The sequence below is a fragment of the Strigops habroptila genome, chromosome 16, assembly GCF_004027225.2.
Source record: "Strigops habroptila isolate Jane chromosome 16, bStrHab1.2.pri, whole genome shotgun sequence".
In the NCBI taxonomy this organism is placed as follows: Eukaryota; Metazoa; Chordata; class Aves; order Psittaciformes; family Psittacidae; genus Strigops; species Strigops habroptila.
Window position 1 is genome coordinate 5,974,677 of NC_044292.2, and position 19,495 is coordinate 5,994,171.

Here is a 19,495-nt window from a genome sequence, read left to right on the forward strand (position 1 = left end):
GTTGTTGCTCTGAAAGAGCAGAAAAATTGTTCTTTCTAAATGAAAAAGAGGGAAAATGGAACAGGACTCACCATCCTCGTGCCCTTCTCTATTTCTCCGCCGATGCCTCTCTCGCCGGTGACTGATAACTGACTCTGTCCCTGTTTCATTGTCCAGGCCATCCCGGCTGCTGGCAGCATTGGGGCTGTTAGAGAACAAAGAGGAAGAAACACTGGAGTCATCTTTTCTTTTCTTTCTGATATAAACTGTTGCAGTCGTGAGCAGGTTGGTTTAGAAGCCACAAAACCATGACACAGATTAGCTGCTGCAGCACTGCAAGCTCTGCTCGCCCCAAAACCACCTGTAAGGGTGAAAAGACAGTTCAGTATCAGTGCCCTGAGACACAGGGAGTGCCAGCATGACATTGAAAAGGCCGTCACAAGACTGTGGCATGAAACTTCCATAGGAAAAAGCCTACTGATGGGCTAAGAGAAGGGATTTTTTAGCATGTGCTGACGTGACAACTGACTACAAGACAGCTTCAGCTGTTAACACACCTGCAGAGGAAATGGGATTTCAGCACAGTCTCAAATTCATGATATTAAAGCTATTTTAACAGCATAAATTTGCAGCTTATCTGCCTAACACAGGAACAAACAGATAACATTGGTGTTTGGAAGAACAAACCTTGTTGACCCTAACACTCATCTCAGCCTCCAAAACACCCCACAGGTTCCTGTGCATCAATCGAACCCTCCCATGCTCAATCTGAAGATCACAGATCCAAGAAATACACATGTGTATGTGCTCCCCTAGCAATGCCAACAGACAATGTGTTCTACCAGGGGCTTATTCTCAAACCTGTGAATTGAATTGCCTTTTCTGTAATAACCCAAACCAAAGCCAGTGCTTCAGCTCGCTTCCTTAAGTGCTGGTTCACCCCGAACAGCTTCGCTTTCCTGACAATAACCCAAGCTGGATATGCAGCCAAAGGGCAAAAGCTATAGCTCACCATGGCCACTTCTAACACAGTCCTTCCCTCATGTTCTCAACATGTGAAAGCCACACAGATACAGCAGCACAGTATTAAGGTAGTAAGGCCCAGAGAAGGGCCATTACAAGTGAGTGAGCTTTGGCCAAAAAGCTGGAAGATCTTGATGACAAACTGAGTGGACAGATCTCTTCCATGAAGGATTCCTTCTCTCTGAGGGCTCTATTGAGAGTCACCTTCTCACTCCTACAATTAACCAGAACAAAAGGTTTCAAAGAGGCAGCAGAGAATTTGTTCCTGTGGTTTAGGGCCACTTCCTGGGATGAATCTAAACACACAGCAACGACTGCTCCATACTCCTGAACTTCCAAGCAGGAAGTTTCCAAGGAAGGGCCATTGCTCAGCTCATATAAACCAGAGTGCCTTTCACTTCTAATTCCAAGGGACAAGTCAGCTAACCACGAGTAGTGGCTGTAATATAGAGCACTCAATATGTAAGACCCCTTATTTGCAACCATCTGCTTCAAGATCTCTGCTGAGTGAAAAAACCCAGTCATGTTAGAGCAGAGCTGGCTGGAGCAAAGGGGAGGATGGAGGTGCTCTTTATTCCCCTACTGAACAGAACCAGCTCAGCTATTTAGCCTTCCCCTCAGGCTCAATCTGCTTTATGTATCTCTGCTGATTTGACATTGAGTAAGCTACCCAGAAGGAAATAAGAAAAGCCTCTTGCAGTGCTGGCAAAGGCCACAGCTCATTTTAATGGACTAAATAGTGGAAATTGATTTAAAGCTCCTGAATCTATAACAGTGCATGATCTGACGTGGGCTAATGCTCTGTTGTGAAAGATTTCCTCTATCAAGTTACTGGTCATACTCTTCCCGTTTAAAAGGGAGTCCCAATTCACCTTTAGTTATGCCTGGCATGTCCTACTTCTGCACACAGAGTGCATAATGGCACATTAGGCTTACACCAAAGCATCAGAGTCATTAATGGATTTGTCCTAGAGCTCCATGAGGCCAGAATACGTTGCCACACATACACAGGGAATTAAACTACCAACTGCTCCCATGGGCTTCTGTGGAAGCCAGACCCAGAACTGGTGTATGTGTGAGCACATCTGTACAGTGTTATGCTCCAGAGGTGCTGAAAAGCCTTCACACACCCACACTCTTCCTTTGCATTGATGAGATGCACTGACATGCCCACCACAGCAATTAGGAAATCCAGGTTGTTATTCAAGAATATTTGACTGCATACTTTAAGCCCTAATGAAGCTACAAAAACACAAGTATTTAAGTGTTGCCACAAGTACATTTCTTGTTTCAGTCCAGTACAGCTGAAGGGGGAAAGAGGGTGACAGCTTCCTAAGGTCCCCCTGCCAGGCTCTGAGACATCTCAGCAGCACCATCTGGTGACTCCTGCTGATACTGCCCACTGCTTCCTAGGCTAAACCCGCCTCCCAAAGGTGGTTTATACCCTAACAAAGGGTGCAAAGGAACCTCACAGCTCCCTTGTTTCCCCTCTCCTTGCTGAGCCAACTAAACTCAATTCAGTTTCAGTGCACATACCCAAAAGCTGTGTAGGAAAGAGCTGGGAGGTCACATTTCTCAACTCACTCACGGGCCTCCCCCACTAAACCAGCACCAGCCTCACCCATTCCGATGAACATGGATTTGGCAACCTAAACAGAAGCAGTGGAGCATGAAATACAGGATGAGCTTCAGAAGCCTCATCAGGGAGGGTAAAAAGCACATTTTCTTTGGATTTAATCAATGATGAAGGAAATCACCAATGCCGTCAAGGCAGGTAGTTGAGATTACTGCTTAACCTTGGATAAGGATCTCATTCCCTTGGATGGTGTTACCTGTGACCTGCTTCATCTCTTTCTTGTATTCCTTGTTGTCCAGCAACATTTCTGTTTGTACGATCACACAACACCCAGCTCAGCTGGAGCTTCTTCTATAAATAAGCGCCCTATCAACACTGAAGGAGGACAGGAGATGACAGATCTCTGGTAGTTTGAACAGCATTTAAAAACATCGCAGGGATTTAGGAGCCAAGAAGGTAAATCACAATGACAGAAGGGGAGATAACATGTGAGTATACAGCAATCCTGAAGTTACAGCTGGAAAAGTTACGGGGTTGCACAATGAAAAGGCTTGAGTAGCTCAACTTAGTTAATCCAAAAGCAGCAAGTCATTTCAAAAGACAGTGGGTTCTTTACCACTTGGAATCTTTAAACCTAGAGCAAGTGTGAAATTCTAATAGCAAAACAGAATAAAGGGCTTCATGCAGAATAACTGAGAGCCTGTGCCCTGTGTTATGGAAATAACTTTGGGTGATCATTAGGTTCTCTTCTGGATTGAAAAAATAAAACACAACAGCTAAAACCCACTGCAAAACGTGAAGAAATTCGATTGGGAAGAACCAAAAAGGCATTAAGGGAGAACAAGTTTTAGAGCAGACCTCCCCACAAGGCAGATTCTCCACTTAAAACAAGGAAGAAAAAAGGGGTGGAGGAGAGAGAGAAGGCAGGCAGGTGGTTTATGTAGGAACAAGAACACAAGTCAGAAAGCACAACCTCCCGTGTTGCTGCTCCTGACTCAGCACGACCTGTGTAAGTTACTTCACCCCTTGAGGAGTCCCAGATTTGCTGTGTTCTAAGAAGAGACCATCACTTGCAGCACTGACTGATGCCATGAGGATACAGACAAGATCTTGGGAATACTGGGGAGGAGAGCAGGTGCATGATCAGAGCACAGCTTCAATTCCATCAGCCTGAGCACATCAGTTGATAGCAGCGAGTGGCTCCACAAACACAGGCTGGTGCCTACCTGACAATGCAATGACATTTTTAACTGAAGCTTGATTTTGCAGCTGGTAATGCAGGTATAGGTCAGGGAGACAAAGAACTAGTTATATTTGCAGCCACGTGACAGCACTCACAGGCCTCTCCCAGGCAGCAGAAAGCAGTTGCTGAACGCAGGAGGGCAGTAAAGCCCTTGCAAGACAAAGTGTTTGGCAGGGATTGGACTTCCCAAGATTTCTTGTCCCCTCTAGAAGGCATTTATCTGTAAAAGACTCACAGACAGCACTAAGAGCTCTTCCAGGCAATAGAAAGCCCAGAAAGCAATGGATACACACGCCACCAGGCAAATCAAGACCATGTTTCCTTCTCCAAACATATACTAAGATCACAGCTAGAACCAGGTCCTGCTTTAAATCAATCCTCCGTGTGTAAATTCAGAGGGTCTCCCTGACAAGGAAGGTATTCCAAGGATATACATTGGCTCTGCACACGTACCAGGAAATGACAAAGCTATCATTACATCAGATGACTCCCAGTCTGGCTATCTGCAGGTCAAGCTGCACATGGAGGAGGCATTATTCCTTATGTAAATGCTTTCTTTTGAGATCAGTGTTGTGCTGGCTCTGCATACTACATCATTACACATAACACAGTAATTAGAAGTTATCATCTGTACACTATGAAAAGCATTTTGGGCTCCCTCTACTTAATTCTTCCACAGTGGGCTTCAAAATGAGATCTACAGATTTCATTCTAACAATGATAGGTTGGGGTTTTTTCCATCCCCCTTTTAATTCCTCAGTTCTAGTAAGTATACAATAACAATAGCTGGTTTGCAGCAGCAGGGAGAAACATGGGGAAGAAACAGGCAGGAATTGCATTTTTGGGTTTAAAGTGAAACGAAATAGAGGTGACAACTTGCTCTTACTGGAAAGAGGGAGGTCGGGAGTCTCCAATGCCGCCGGTTCTCTCAATGGGAGGAGGAAGGTCTGTGTGGCTCTCGGTGCACTGGGAGCCGGTGTCAGAGTGGGAGCTTTCAGCCAGGACCAGCTGTCAATAGAAAGAAGAGAATTACACACACTTGTACGCTCTGCCCTAAGGTGCTGAGCCACTGCTTTGCTAAATGCTCCGAGATCTGAGAGGAAGGGAAGTGCTTAGTGCCCGGTTGCATGGATTCCTGCCAAACTTCCATGAAATCAGGTTAAATTCAATCTCAACATGAGATCATACGCACAGAATTCCTGCAGGCACCACTAAATGCTTCTCATCCCAGAACAAACAAGCACACCAGGCAGGGAGTGCACTTCTTCTTGTGACTTGTCACTACAGCCTTCTACAGTTGCCTAAGCATGTAAGTGTCCACTTTGCACTCAGTTTGGTTTTGCCATGGCAGAAATAAACAGCAAAAGCTGAAACTTAACAGTATGACAGCTCGATCACATAACTTCTTGTACAAAGAGCTTCAAAACCCCGAAAATTCACAGTCTGGGCTGGACCAAGCACCAAATCTCAGAGTTGCTGCCATCTCTATTAAGTGAACTAAAACCAAAATCCATCAAATCTCAACAGCCACATACTTCAGGAGGAGGACCAGATCCCTGATGTTCAGCATACTCTCTTGTGCCCATTTTGTCTCTTAATGTTCTCTTAACATAGAGCTGCAGGTAGAAAAAGTCATTTTCCAATCATGCCATGGTGTGTATGTGCAGTGTGCACTCTTCTGCAACTCATAATGTCCTGAGAACCTTTATACAACCACACTGTTGTAACCATCACCCTCAAAACTCCTCTAACACTACCATTCACATTCATGGAAGCCAAAGGTGCCTGGCAAGCAGGGTAGCAGGAACCCAAAACACAGCACTTACATGGCAATAGGTAACTGGAGATATGCTGCAACAACCAATCTTCTCATTACAAACACCAAGCATCTCTACGCAGCCTCCTGAGCTCAGGAATCATTATATATTCCAGTCCTGCTCCAAGGCAGGGTGCAAATTCTTCATATAACAACTAATGCCAGCACGTATTATTTCTATTTCCTATCAACATCCTCAGCCATTAATAGGGATGCTCCTGGATAATGGATCACAGGCATGGTCATGGCACACGAGAGGGTGATTATACTCCATCTTATTTCCAATAAATTCAGGACGTAAAGACCATCTCCATTCAGTGTGCCTTCTGTGACATCTTTCATCAGCAGATAAACAGACAAGAGGAAGAAGAAGGAGGCTCTCTCCTTATCCCCACACTTCTGGTTTGTAGCTCATTGTAACATCCACCTGACAGAGGATCTAATGTTTAACTCAGGTTTGGTTCTACCCACTTACCTTCCAGGCTACTACCTACTTTCCTGTATGTAAAAAGGCTGAAGTGCACACCCAGGAAGCAGACAGAGCAGGTCCCTTCTCTACCAATGATGCAGTAAATCTTTTGTAAGAAAATCATCATTTGTGCCTCAGTTTCCTAACCCAGAAAGGCAGGATAAGACCCAATTTGCACAACTGAGATTAAAACTATTAACATACCTAAATGCAACTGAAATCCTAGGAGAGGAGACCCAGCCACTGGGTAAAGCACCACTATAGAAAGCCAAACATTCCTTCTCATTTATCTCTGCAAACAGAATGTGGTGACTCCCAAGTAGCAGTTCCAGCTCTAATTCAGCTTCACTTGCTAGATAAAGTGGTTAGTTTTTATTATAAAGCAGTAACAGTGGAGAAGGAGGTTTCTGGGCCATTCTCAACAGAAGTTAGACTTCAACTAGTGACCTAGAGGTGAGAAAGGTATATATGCTATTACCAATCCCAATTAGCCATCTAAGTCTCTTTAAATAACATGATTATAAGGTCTTTAATTAAATAAATGCTCAAATAATTACATAGATTATTACCTTTCACTAAGAGGCAACTAGGTGTCAGCTTCCCTCTATTTTTAGCTGTGAAGAACAAGCCCTAATAAGAGATTCCAACCATAACTGGTTAATTTATCAAGGACTAATTCTAATATAAGCATCACACAGATGGTAGCTGGTAAAGAAGGGGATGTAGAAGGAAAGGGAACAGGATAGCAGCGGACTGGCCTTCAGGATACAGTATATTACTCCTAAGAGTATATTACTCCATGAATGTGAGCAGGCACACAAACACACTGTCAAAAAGGAACTGCCTGAAGACAAAACAGTTCTGCAGCACCACATGGAGCCAGCTGCATTATTCAAACTCTTATCACCAAAGCAAGAGTGACAGAGGAAACACCAAAGGGGAAAATAACATGAGCTTTCCTAATAACTTGTTAATTAAAGCTTCTTTCTTTCTTTCTTTCAGGTGGGGAAGCTGATGGGAGATGGTTAGAAAACATGTGGATATTTGTTCTTTAGTGTTTCCCTGCTCCTGGAGGAAATCTCAGCAATGCAGAACCCATTATGAAGGCAGACCCATCACACTGATGCAGGCTGTAGATCATCTCGGGAATGCTGCTGAAAAGCAAAACCCAGTGCAACAAAGCAACTCCTTAGTGAACATTGCCCCTGGGCTGTGATTTCCTGAAGGATAAAGCACTGGGTACCCACTTCTTATAGACCTTCAGTGGGATTAGAGCCATAAACAGCCTCAGACTATGCCATTACCACTATAAAGGGAAGAGGGCTGCAGAAAGTAGCCATACTAATCCATCAAGTGCATTCAGGCAATGCACCACTTTAAACTTGGATCAGTTCACTGTCAGACACACTGAATGTGAGATATATTCAAACACAAGATAAGATACTAGCAGTATCTCTTGTTTCCAAGTAGCTTGTTAATCCTAGATACAAGTCTTTCAGATTTCAAGTAGTAAATAATAAGCACAACAGCTCTGATAATGCAGTGGCCAATGCAGAACTGCTGGTGTTTACCTTCCCAAGTGAGGATCAGGCATTTCCACACCAAATACACTTACTGTAACTTAGACACATCCTTTGGGGTGAAATTTTGCCCCTGAGGAATAACAAGAACTAAATAAACCAACAGTTTAAATAGGTTGCCCAACATGATCTTACTCTTGGGATAACCAGGACCTGGGAGCTCCTGCAAGAGGACTTCAGAGATTTAAGCAAGAGAGCTTGAAGCAATTCTGTTGTTAAAACAAGACACAAACTGTCCAGATCTGTCTGGTTACAAGTGGAACACTCCCCCTTCATCAAAGCTTTCGTTCTTGATGTGAAGAGCACTAAAATCTAAACGAATGGCTGCAGACCAAGTGAACAGAAACACCACAAAAGAGCATTACAAAAACATTTGTTGTGCTAGAAAAGAACATGTGCAGTAGAAGATGGCACAGGCAGCAGGATTGTTACGCAGGAGGCCTAGCTGCTTCTTCCCCAGCATCAGAAGGATCAGAAAGGTAGCGTAACACCTCACAGTGGAATTCCAGACTCAGCTGGAGCTTCATAATGAGTTAGCAGCCCTGCCTCTTTCCAGCACCTCACAAAACACCTCCAATTTGATGAAGGTTTGACAGAAGAGGAGTAATTCAGTGGGGTGTACATTTGCTGACACAATAAGCGTCGCTGCCCTGGCTACATGTGTGGGTATACACAATTCCTGCTCCCTGCTTTGCTGTGCTAGGAGGAATTCCCCATTTCCTCCAACAACAAGGAGGATATGTAATGATTTACGTTACGTATTCTATCAGCTTTGAGGTAACTTGTGTCCTTGTCTTTGACAAGCTATGGTAGGAGTAAACCACTCCAATATTACATCGCTTTGAATGGAGCAGATAATGCGCTATTGGGCGGCCACATTCCAGCCTTCTCCCTGTGTTTCCGTGAGAAAAGCAGTGTTAACCCCAGCTCCCTGGCCAGGAGCCAGCCTGATAATTGTGTTTCACCCATCTGCTTCCCTGCAGTTTTGACTGGCAGCAGCCTCTTAATCCATTTCTTGCCCTGTGTTGGTGCTGCGTGTGCTGTTCAGGAGCGTGCCTGCGGCTGTAAACCAGCTGCTGGATTCCACCCCACTGCATTTCAGCGTGAAATGTGGATGTCTTCTGTGTGGCACACATGGAGGAACTTAATAAAGAAGTGTGGAACTAATTGCAACTGTTGAATCAGTTCATTCCATCATACCGAATGCTGTTTGTTTTCTCAACTGAGGTCCTACCATCACATTCCCTACTAAATCTTGCCGAGGAAATGGAGAAAGCGCATCAGCCCTGGCATGTTAGAAAGGAATCCCGTGTTCTTCTGATATCCCCAGTGATTCCCACACAGCCATTTCCAGTTCACAACAGCACAAACAGCAGTTTTGTGCTGCAGTAGCAGAACGTGCAGCCTGTTCATGGTGACAAAAGTGCATGTTGCGTTCTGTGTTAGACAGGGAATGCTGCTCAGCACTGCCAGGGATCTGCTAAGGAACAGTTATCCTGGAAGTCATTTGCAGAAGGAAGTGTTCAGTTCTCTCTGTCGACACTGCTCACTTCAGCAATTAGACTTCTGATCTGAAGCCCTAGCACAGGAACAGCAGCAAACTTCACACCAGCCCATTCTGCTTGTTGTAAGCCAATTTAAGGGATGGAAGGACAGTTGGGAGGAGGATGGGTCTCAAATGCACGCAAGAATGAAGCTCCCCAGTCAGAGCCTAACAGTGGCACCAGGCCAGAGAACCCTCACAGTGCCAGGAGGGCCTTGATTTCTTCTCATTATCGCTGCTGATCTTCAATGAGTCCTCACATCAGTTGCTTCATCTCTCCATAGGTCCACTTCTCTTTTTCTCCTCTACACCACACTTAGTCTTCCAGTACCTAGAGGGGCTACAAGAAACCTGGAGAGGGACTTTGGACAAGGGCCTGTAGGGACAGGACAAGGGGAATGGCTTTAACCTGCCAGAGGGGAGACTGAGATGAGATCTCAGGCAGAAGCTCTTCCCTGTGAGGGTGCTGAGCGCTGGCACAGGGTGCCCAGAGAAGCTGTGGCTGCCCCATCCCTGGCAGTGTTCAAGGCCAGGTTGGACACAGGGGCTTGGAGCAACCTGCTCTAGTGGAAGGTGTCCCTGCCCGTGGCAGGGGGTTGGAACTGGATGAACTTTAAGGTCCCTTCCAACACAAACTAGTCTGGAATTCTATGAATTATAGCAAGAACTGCCTTTTACAGTGCTCACAGACATCTCAACAAACCCACAGGCATTAGGCCAGCTCCAGGAATCAGTCTGTTCAACATGGATGGCTGAAGGCACCAGCCAACAAGAACCAGTCTGGGAAGGGGAAAGACAAACACTGGTACATTCTGCTCTCATATTCTCATCTGGCTAAATATTTATTAGTCTATCAGCATGAAAACTACAATATTGAAGTTCTGTTACTGCACGCAGCAGCAGCTCTTGGTATCTCTCATACAGTAACTAAAGCAATACCTCCAAAAGCCATTTGTATCTTTGACAACAACTTCACAACAGCCACATTCATCTACAGCTGAAAGTCATTATTTCCTATAAAGCCACAGCCATCTCAAATCCCAAGTCAAAGCTTCAAAGGCACAGCCCATTATCCACACGAGGGCTGCTCCCGAAGGACCAATTGCACTGAAAGACTTACTGATGAGGCCCTTTATTCCATTAGGAATTCTGTCAAAAGACAACAGGACTCCACATTGCTGGAAGGGCTGAAAAAGCCTATTGGGAATGTGATGCTTATTTTAGTAACAAGGAATTGTCTATGCCAGGTAGATTAGGCTTCCCCCTTTCTTCCTGCACATTGCCTGTACAGTTGCTTGGGGTTTGCTCCAACCATGGACCAGATACTCAGAGAATACAGGATCAATCTCCCATAGCCTGGAAATCAGAAGCTAAAAGACTTTAAGAAACCTGTGGCTGCCAGGTAAAGGGTGACCCACTTCACTGCTCAGAGATGGAAAGATGCAGACTGGGTTTCAAAATCAAATTGCCCATTCTCTCTGCAATTTTATCATCTGCCACCTTCTAACATTTAGAGAAGATATTGTGCCTTCATGAAATAATAGCACCTCAGATTCCTCCCAGATTCTGTTCAGCATCCCAGGTGTTTCTTTCTGGCACAGTACAACAGGTTAGCTGTGAAACAAATCCAGTTTCATTGACTGACACTGCAGGAAGTTCTCTTTAAGCACAGGATTACCTGCCTCTTGGAGAACATGTGGAGTAAGAAGAGGAGCGAAAAGGGATCTGCAATCCTATAATCCTATTTCATGACTCACTCTTCCAGATTTTTTCAGCAGGTTGGTGATACTGAGAGCTTACACATTCCTCACCCCAGCCAAAAACAGGTTCCTGTGTACATTAAGGCAATGCAAAGCCCTGAGCTGAGTGTACCTGGTGCTGCCATGATAGCAAGTACTTCTGCCCCATGGAAGTAAGATTTCCTCACAGGCCTTTCCTCCACTTGGTGCTGCTCACAGTTAGAAACAGGACAGCATCCTTCAGTTCAAACTTGGATTAAACCTAATTTGAGCATTCTTGTGCATATCAGATCAGAACCACCCAACATTACTTGAGCAAAGAGAAGACTGGAAGATCGTAGAGCTCTGAAGCTTCCTCATTCAGCACATTCTTTCCAAGTCCCCCACCCTTCATGTTAACCTGTTTGCTTCTTCTCCATCTCTTTCTTACAGAGATCCCACCACTCCAGCCCCAGCTGCTCCTTAGGGGAATTTCATTCCGCTATACTAAGGCTCAGCTCATTGCCTGATAACTCATTCAGGTACCTTAAAGCTTAGGAATGTTTTCAGTGCTTCTGCCTCCTTTCCTTCTAAGCTCTAACCATTAGGGAAGAAGATACAATATTGTGTTAATATCCTCTTTACTTTGGGTCAGATTTCACACACAGCTCTCTGTGTGTTTCTCCTGTGTGATAACTCAGTCTATCAGCAGATAAATGAGGGTACATATAAACTGTGAAGAGACGAAACAGGTCCTGAAAGCAGTTCATTTCAAATGTAAGAAATCAACAAGCACCTGCCTGTGTGGATTTCCATTCACAGCCTGAGTTCTGTGCTGAAAGGCAACAATGCACTTTGCTGGGGATCATTTAACACTCTGGAAGCTCCTGTGTTGTCTTGTAAGGGCGAAGACTGAACGCTTCTACCCAATTAACTGCAGGATACTAAAGGATATTAACTGCAATTGCAAATATAGTGTCTAAAAAGCTGATGTACAAACAAGACGAGTCTTATCTGTTGGCACCCAGATAACAGAGAAGGGAAAAAAGAAGAGGAAGCCTCACACAAGGCACTGACATCACTGCCAGCCAATGCGCAGCATCCCAGCAGCCAGCCAGGGAATCGTTCCCAGATGTTGCAAAGCCTTCCTAAAAACCACGGATACCAGCCAAGCGGCTGGCTCCAGGCTGGCAGCAACCACCAGCCAGTGCTCTCCACATTCCCAGCTTCCACTGGGAGGCTGGAAGTCCAGGGAGACTGCTCCTGGACAGTGCAAAGAGAAGAGAAAACATTTCCAGCTCTAGCAAAAAGCCCGGGGGTGATGTGTTCTCCTCCGCACAAGCTGTATTTCCAACTTGCCCAGCAAGGACCTGAACCTGGAAAATCAGAAATACATTCATAATTTCACTCAGGGAAGCTCAAAACAAGTTGTCCTCTGAGAAAAACTGGATCCTAGGGGGTGTGTGTGAGCAGAACAGGCACATGGAGCAGCTATCTCGTGTAGAAGATGCATTTGTGTAATGCATTTCCAGTAATAGCTATTAAATGAACTCTGCCATACAATTAATGTTAGTCTCTATATGACAAACCTAAATGCAAATGAATCTAGTAAGTAGCAGCCCCCTGTTCCAAACCATTCAATCCTTAAAAACAAACCAACCAACAAAATAATAATCCACAAAGAGAAAAACCAAACACAAACCCACCCCAAAATCAAAAGGCCGAGACCTAAGAAGAGGAGGAGGAAACCAAGCAGGACACAGGAGGGATGGGAGGAGGTTTAAACAGCTAAATAGGAGCAGTGATTCTAATTCAATCCTAATATGAAACACACACATATACATTTATAGTGAGGATAACACTTATCACAGATGGGCTTGTGCAAGAATCCCAAGCTGGCTGCTACCAGCTGATGCCCATGTTAGAACATGGAGACAAAGCAAGCTCAGGCCCATCACGTTAAACACCAGCTGAGGAAATAGCCCTGTCCAAACCACATCTGTTCCAAAAGGTGAAGACCAGCTTTGCTCCCCTGAAAGACACAGACGCAATTACCTGGGAAGTTCCAGTGAACAGGCTCTTAAAGGGTTTGAAGCTGTGAACAATTAACTTACAGTAAGATTGACATAAAACTCCTCCAGTAATTAGCAGCACATAGATGCAGATAAGCACTGCAGTGTCATGGGTCTCAGTGTGGAAACAGTCATTTGCAATTCCTAATGCAGGTCAGGCACAGATGTTTCGGCTGATGCTTGAACAGAAGCCCTTGTCACCATCATCTGCTAAAGGTGCACTATATGATCTCTGAGAAGAGAGCTGCAAACTGCATCCAAACTAGTGGGATAAGCAGAGAAATCTGGGAACAAGCTGGTGGTGGGAAGGGAGGAAAGAGTCTGAGTCGTTTGAAGCAGTGTATCCATACTACCTGCAACAATCTGTGCTCGCTGGCTCTGCCTAGAAATGGGTTTATAATGGGTTTGTAATGCGTTAGGGCATCTGCCTACACTGGTAGAGCACTCACAAAGGCTCCCAGCACTAATTCCCTGAAACAATTAAAGCCACACATCTAAATATTGGCATATAAAGAAAACACAAGATCGAGGGCTCTGGAGCAGCACTCGTGTCTCCCACCACGCACATGTGCACGGCCGAAGGAGAAAGAGAGGAGACATTGATCCTGCCTGCAGCCTCCAAGCAAAACTGTAATGTAAAAAGTAGGAATGAGTGAGAAGGTCTGAAACAAGGTACAAACCCTTGGAGTAAGGATTCTGCATTCTCCGACGTTTGGAAAGCAGCCAGCAAGCTATGCTGGAACAGGACTCCCAATGAACTGAATTCATTCTTAACATGCACTTCAGAAATTGTAATGTTTCTCTGAAAATAGAATAGTAACAGTCACAGAACTAAAACAACATTTAACTTGGGTGTGTGTGTACATGTATATATATTCTTGTTCTGATCTTACTACTCATACGGCAGGGCCTTAAGCAACATGGTCTAGTGGAAGGTGTCCCTGCCCATGGCAAGGGGTTGGAACTGGATGACCTTAAGGTCCTTTCCAACCCAAACTATTCTATGATTCTATATCTTCCTTTATAAAAAAAGAATGTATTTTCATACTTCCTAGTATTTAAGAAGCTGAGCAAAGAATTCAGCTCTCAACTTGAGATCAAATGCCCTCAGGTTTTCAGTTGGGAGAAGGAAAGAGGAAGAGGTTAAAGAATTGGGATGTAAAGGGGAATGAAATAATCCATATCCTTATTGATGTGGAACAGTTTGGGGTTAGGGATTTGGTTTTGCTGAAACTCCAAGAGCACTGGGTCTTGTTGCAACAACCTGAGTCATATTTTGCTGCACAGAAGAGCCCCAATAGTGTGCACAGGTTCAGAATCAATCATCAGTGTATTGAACCACCAATGCAAAAGATCATTCTTTAACTACATCGCACAGATTAAAACAAACACCACCGTGCTCCTGCGTGCACTGGGAAGAAGAGACTCAGCTCAGGGATGCAGAAGGCAATCTGAATATCAGCCTAGGTTTTGCATTAATATCAGTTCAAAAGCATGGGAGAAAGGGGAAGAAAGAGGGAGGGAATGACACTGAGGAGCAAATACAGTGCAAGTGTTACATATTGAGGAGGAGGAAAGGGGTTCTCAGGATTAATTTGCTCCTCTGATAAGAGCTACTGTTCATTTCTATCCCTTTGCTTTTAAAACAGACGCTGCTCTCACGCTATGGCAACATAAATGACATCTTCATAGCCTTTATTATCTGAAGCTTTCAGGATGCTCTCTTAGGCTTGTTAATTACACACGAGATCCCTTTTTGAACCATCTATTCCCATCCCATCAGAAAGCCATGCTATAGCTATAGCCCACTTATCCTCAGGCTGAATACAAACCCAGCATCACCAAGATTCATAGCTTAAACACAGCCTGAAAGCAGCATATTCAGCAGCATTGAGCCCTTCAGCCATCTCCAACCCCTCAGAGAAAGAAGGAGCTCACAGCACACCAGTGGCCATTAGCATCTATGTTCTGCCATGGCTCGAAGTGAACCCCATCATATGTCCAGTTCCTGCACAAGAACTGCCATAAGCCAACAACCTCATTAAGAAAGAGCCTTGTGCTGTCTCCCACAGCATTCAAGGGAGCATCAGGTCTCAAAGACCACGGCTGTTTGTCTCTATATTTAAGCATTATTTTATTCTCTAATGCAAGTTATTTTGTTCCAGAGAATGAACACTTCTTTTGACAACCAATTTACTCCTCCATGGAGCACAACACCCAGGAATCATCCCTTCTTTGTGAGGGCAAGTAGGCAGATCCCTGTTGTGTTCATCTCTTCCCCTTGAGCACTGCCCAGCAGCACAGGTTTCTATCAGCATAAGTGTGCTTTGAAACACTCATTAATTTTCAAACCAAGGCATTTAGTTGCCTTAACACCCACTGCTGAATGGAAATACACAGCGAAGCTCTATGACCAGCTCTGGAAGTCACCCTGGTTATCAGTCAGCTACTGCTGCTGAGTCAAAAGGTTGGAGCACAAAGGCCAAAAAAGCACCTTTCCCATCTGAATGCATTTCCCAGTGACAAAACAGATCACTTTGAAGAGAGCACAAACCAAAGGGAGAACATTCTCCAACTTTTTAAGACCTCAATTTAATACAAAACCTAGGAAGTGCTTAATGCTCTGTACACCTTTAAGTGTGCAGGACTCAGGTTAAGTCCATGCATTAGAAAGCTCTGTGCTTTACTTGCCTAACACTAACACCCTGTTGGGAATACCCAGTTGCAGAGTGCCTTAAAACTAAAAGCAATCAATAGAGCAGAGAGAAATGATCATATTGGATGACAAAGCTGAGCTCAATTCATCTGCCAGCCCTTGCCCTCACATGAGCAATGTTTTCAGCTGCTCAGAACCCAGCAGGGGCTGTATGTGATGAACCACATGGCATCATTACTTAAGAACACTCTCCCAATCAAACTGATGTTTGAAAGATATATTGCACTTTCCTTACGCAACAGTAGCATGCACACGTGCACTCTACTGTGAGCAGCAGCATGCAATCAATACTGTATTTGATTTTATAGTGAAGGCACATGTAATCCTCATGTAAAATGTAAGTCTTTGCTTCTGTTGAGACTTCTAAAAACCAGGATGCATGTAACCAGCTACCCTACCACTGTGCCCACTGTATCAAACCACAGATGCACACAGACACAGAAGCCAACTTACCCAGGACACCACTCTTCCATTGAAGCAAGGGAGCTTTGCGTTGTCGTCCGAGATCTCCTCCTTTACCACCCTGGAAAACGAAATAAGAAGGAAATCAAGAGTTTGAAAGTACATCAGCTCAGAAGGGACAGAGGTTTTCTTAAATGGGCCAGGAAAAATACTAGGTTTTGATATTATTTTGCTATCAGTAAATCTTCTATCTTTAAAGGATACTCTGCCTTTAAAGAATAGATACTCTAAAGACTTGCTGATAGCAAGATGTTTGTTATGTGTATTAGCCAACTAATAGAAAGCCACTCAACTGCGAAACCACCAGGTTTGCTCTTAAATATAAGGCTTTACTACTACACATTGATGTGACGTTCTTTTTGTTACCTAAGGGCTCCAACCAGACTTGGGAACCTTTTGAACCAGGCACTGTACAAACACAGAGGAAAGCTCTGCAGACAGGGACTAAACTGGTCAAGAGGGGATAGGTGGTATGTTTATACCAAGTCAAACAGGAGATGTGCAGCAGAAATAGACTTCTGGCCTCAAGTCCCTGCACAGGAGAACAGGGACAATTTGGTTTTGACAATCTCTAAACTTTAAGAAGAAAGCCAACCTGCAGTCTAGTCAAACTCAGCGAAAATCTGTGGTTCCACAACCACATTTTCCTTTATTTATGTTTTTGTGTTTCTTGTTGCTGTGTAAAGAAACCCACAATAGCCACAAAGCAACTGACTATGCATGAAACAGTGTCATATTATGAGGGGGGAAAAAAACTGGTTAGGAAGGAGAGGAGAGGAGAGCAAACAGACGAGTTTCCATCCTACTTGTGGTAAATTAGGAGTAACTACCAGCACCAGTAGTACCTGCATTTGCACTAAAACAAGGGATGAACATTCTCTTCTGTCTCCACATGGATTTGCATTGTTAATGGCTAGCAGCACAGCCTTCACCCCTTTCCTATTATTGGAAAGAAAAACAGTTTGGAATATTCATTTCACTCCTAATGCATCTGTCCTCCAGGAAACACATCATATGCTTCCATTACTGGTTCTAGTCATTTATACCTAGACTCTGAAGAGGCAATTAGGAGTAAACTCCACGGAAATCAAGCTTTCAAAAGCTTTGACAACCCAATGAAGCTCTCAGACCTGTAATTCTGGAGCTGCAAACGCTGTGTGCAGACTGAGATTTCCATGTTTGCTTGGATCTCCAGCTCCAATGCACTGACCCGAATTCAGACATCACCTCTTGTGTTTCAGGGACCCTGGAGAGAACACTCAATACAGACCCAACTGCAGAACCAGCAAAGACAAAATGCTGCAGTAACACTATCTTGACAGCTGTATGTTTTAAGTGACAGCATCTTCCCTGCCCTCTCCATAAGGAAATGCCACTTACTGCATCCCAAAATCGGATGCAGAAGTTCTGCACCAAGCTCTAAGATTTATACAAAAGTCTAGCACTAAAAACATATTGATTTTGAGGTTCTCTCCAGAGAAAAGACCTGGGGGGGGGTCTTTCTAAAGCCAACACATACAGTGACACACAGTGGCAGTCAGGATAACCCTGCCATACTGCACAGACTGGTTTAGTTGTCTTCGTGGTGGAAGACAAGCGCGCTGAAGTCACCACTTCCAAAGCAACGTGCGCTATCACTGCATTAGCCTCCTGCTAAAGGGAACAACTTCCAGATCTGTTGCAACTTGAACTACTAAATATAGCCTTGAGCTATGAGGCAAGAGAATGACTGACTGTAATTCCCAGCTTGCTTTGGGTAGCAATCAACGGTGCCAAGAACATCAAAGTCAGCAGCAGCCACTAATTTCAAATATCACTGTTTTACAAATCATTATTTGTAGTTAAGAGGCAGCTCCTTTCAATTCTCAGGAAGAAACAGAAAGGAATATGAATGGTTGCAGCCACATACTGCAGTTTGAGGACAACTTCTATTCAAGAAGATGTCTTTTGCTCTGCAAGAACCTAGAAGGAAGGGCAGAGGGAGACCCAGGCCACTGTCTGCTCTTGGAACACACAGCGTCCATTAGGAACTAATATACACAGCAGCTTAAGACCAGGGTGGATAAGGCCCTAAACAATGGATCCACAACCTGGAACCAACCCATCTAGCATGGCAAGGAAGAGGAGGTGATGTGTTTGATCTGCCAGAGACCTCCTACTGACATGAAGACGTCTCTTGGTATTGGATGTGGTGCACTGTGGGGACAGGACACCAGTGCCCTCAAACACAAGTTAACGGACGTGCTGTTTGATAATAAGAACAAAGACCATCTGGTACCAAGAAACACATCGTAGAATTAAAGCTTCCCTTCAGAAGAGGGGATATTTGTTTGCTAGGTCACATCCTGCCCCCTGGCAGCACCGTGCCTCTGTAATTGCTGGCAGGGCTGGAACACATGCAGCCTCCATCCCAGCACATACAATCTTCCACTTAACCTGGGTCAGAGAGAAAAGAGCAAATAAACACCTATCCCCAAAGCCGTTTACAAAGCTGCCACTCAATGAACACCAACAGCAACAGAACAAACCAGTCATTTCCAGCCTCGTTTGGGTCACGATACCTCCCAGCAGCAGGTCTGCCTGTATTGCCATGATCTGTTCAGGCTGTACATGAGTCCCCTTGCAAAGGGGAGGGAGGGGAGGCTCTGCCAGCACACCAACAATTTACCCAGAGACTTTTCTTCAGAGACTCTTTACCATAAAATCTTGATGGACGAGATATTAGACCCTTTATTTCATCCCTCAAATGCATGTACCAGGTAAAAGAAGAACGCAGGGGAACAACTCATCCAAGGCCACCCAGTTCATCAGTGCCAGACCATGAAGAAGACCCCACACTCTTGAATACCCCCAGGTACCTGCTCTACATCATCAGCAAGCCCCCACCATCAAATCTCCCATCACCACAGTCTGCACTTAGGGAGAGTGTGTGCAAGAAAGGGTGTGGATGCGCGGGGAAGGGGAGGAGGGACCAGTTCTCAGCAGCTCACATCCTCTGCTTTATTTGACTTAGAGGAGATTCAAGAACTAATTACCAAATGAAACAATCCCTGCTGGTAACAGCCCCTCCTTCCTCTCGCTTCCTGGAATTGTGTCTGGATCCTCTGGCTTTGCTTCCACCCTGCTCTGCACAAATAGGTATTTCTGCATTTACCAAACCCAGTCCTGTTGACTGTCTCACACCTCACCTGCTTCTACGATAGGTTTACATTTCTGGTCACCATCCCAGTATCCTGACTTCCTGCTTTCCTCCAAAGAGGATTTTAGCCCCAAAGACCAAGGATTGTGTATCCTTACC

At 44.7% G+C, this 19,495-nt stretch overlaps 1 protein-coding gene across 6 annotated transcripts in view; it reads right to left on the minus strand.

Annotated features, from left to right (window-relative positions):
* DVL1 (dishevelled segment polarity protein 1) overlaps window positions 1–19,495 on the minus strand; it is a 76,850-nt gene that overhangs the window by 33,121 nt on the left and 24,234 nt on the right. For 3 of the 6 annotated variants that reach the window (XM_030508272.1, XM_030508271.1, XM_030508275.1), the window contains exons 2-4: window positions 16,189–16,258; window positions 4,708–4,829; window positions 72–184 (exon numbers count right to left, since the gene is read on the minus strand). In XM_030508272.1, coding sequence (XP_030364132.1) covers window positions 72–184; window positions 4,708–4,829; window positions 16,189–16,258 — 305 coding nt within the window. Of the gene's footprint in view, window positions 1–71; window positions 185–4,707; window positions 4,830–16,188; window positions 16,259–17,042; window positions 17,192–19,495 lie in introns of those variants that run through there. The other 3 variants (XM_030508276.1, XM_030508274.1, XM_030508273.1) reach the window with 3 other exon arrangements.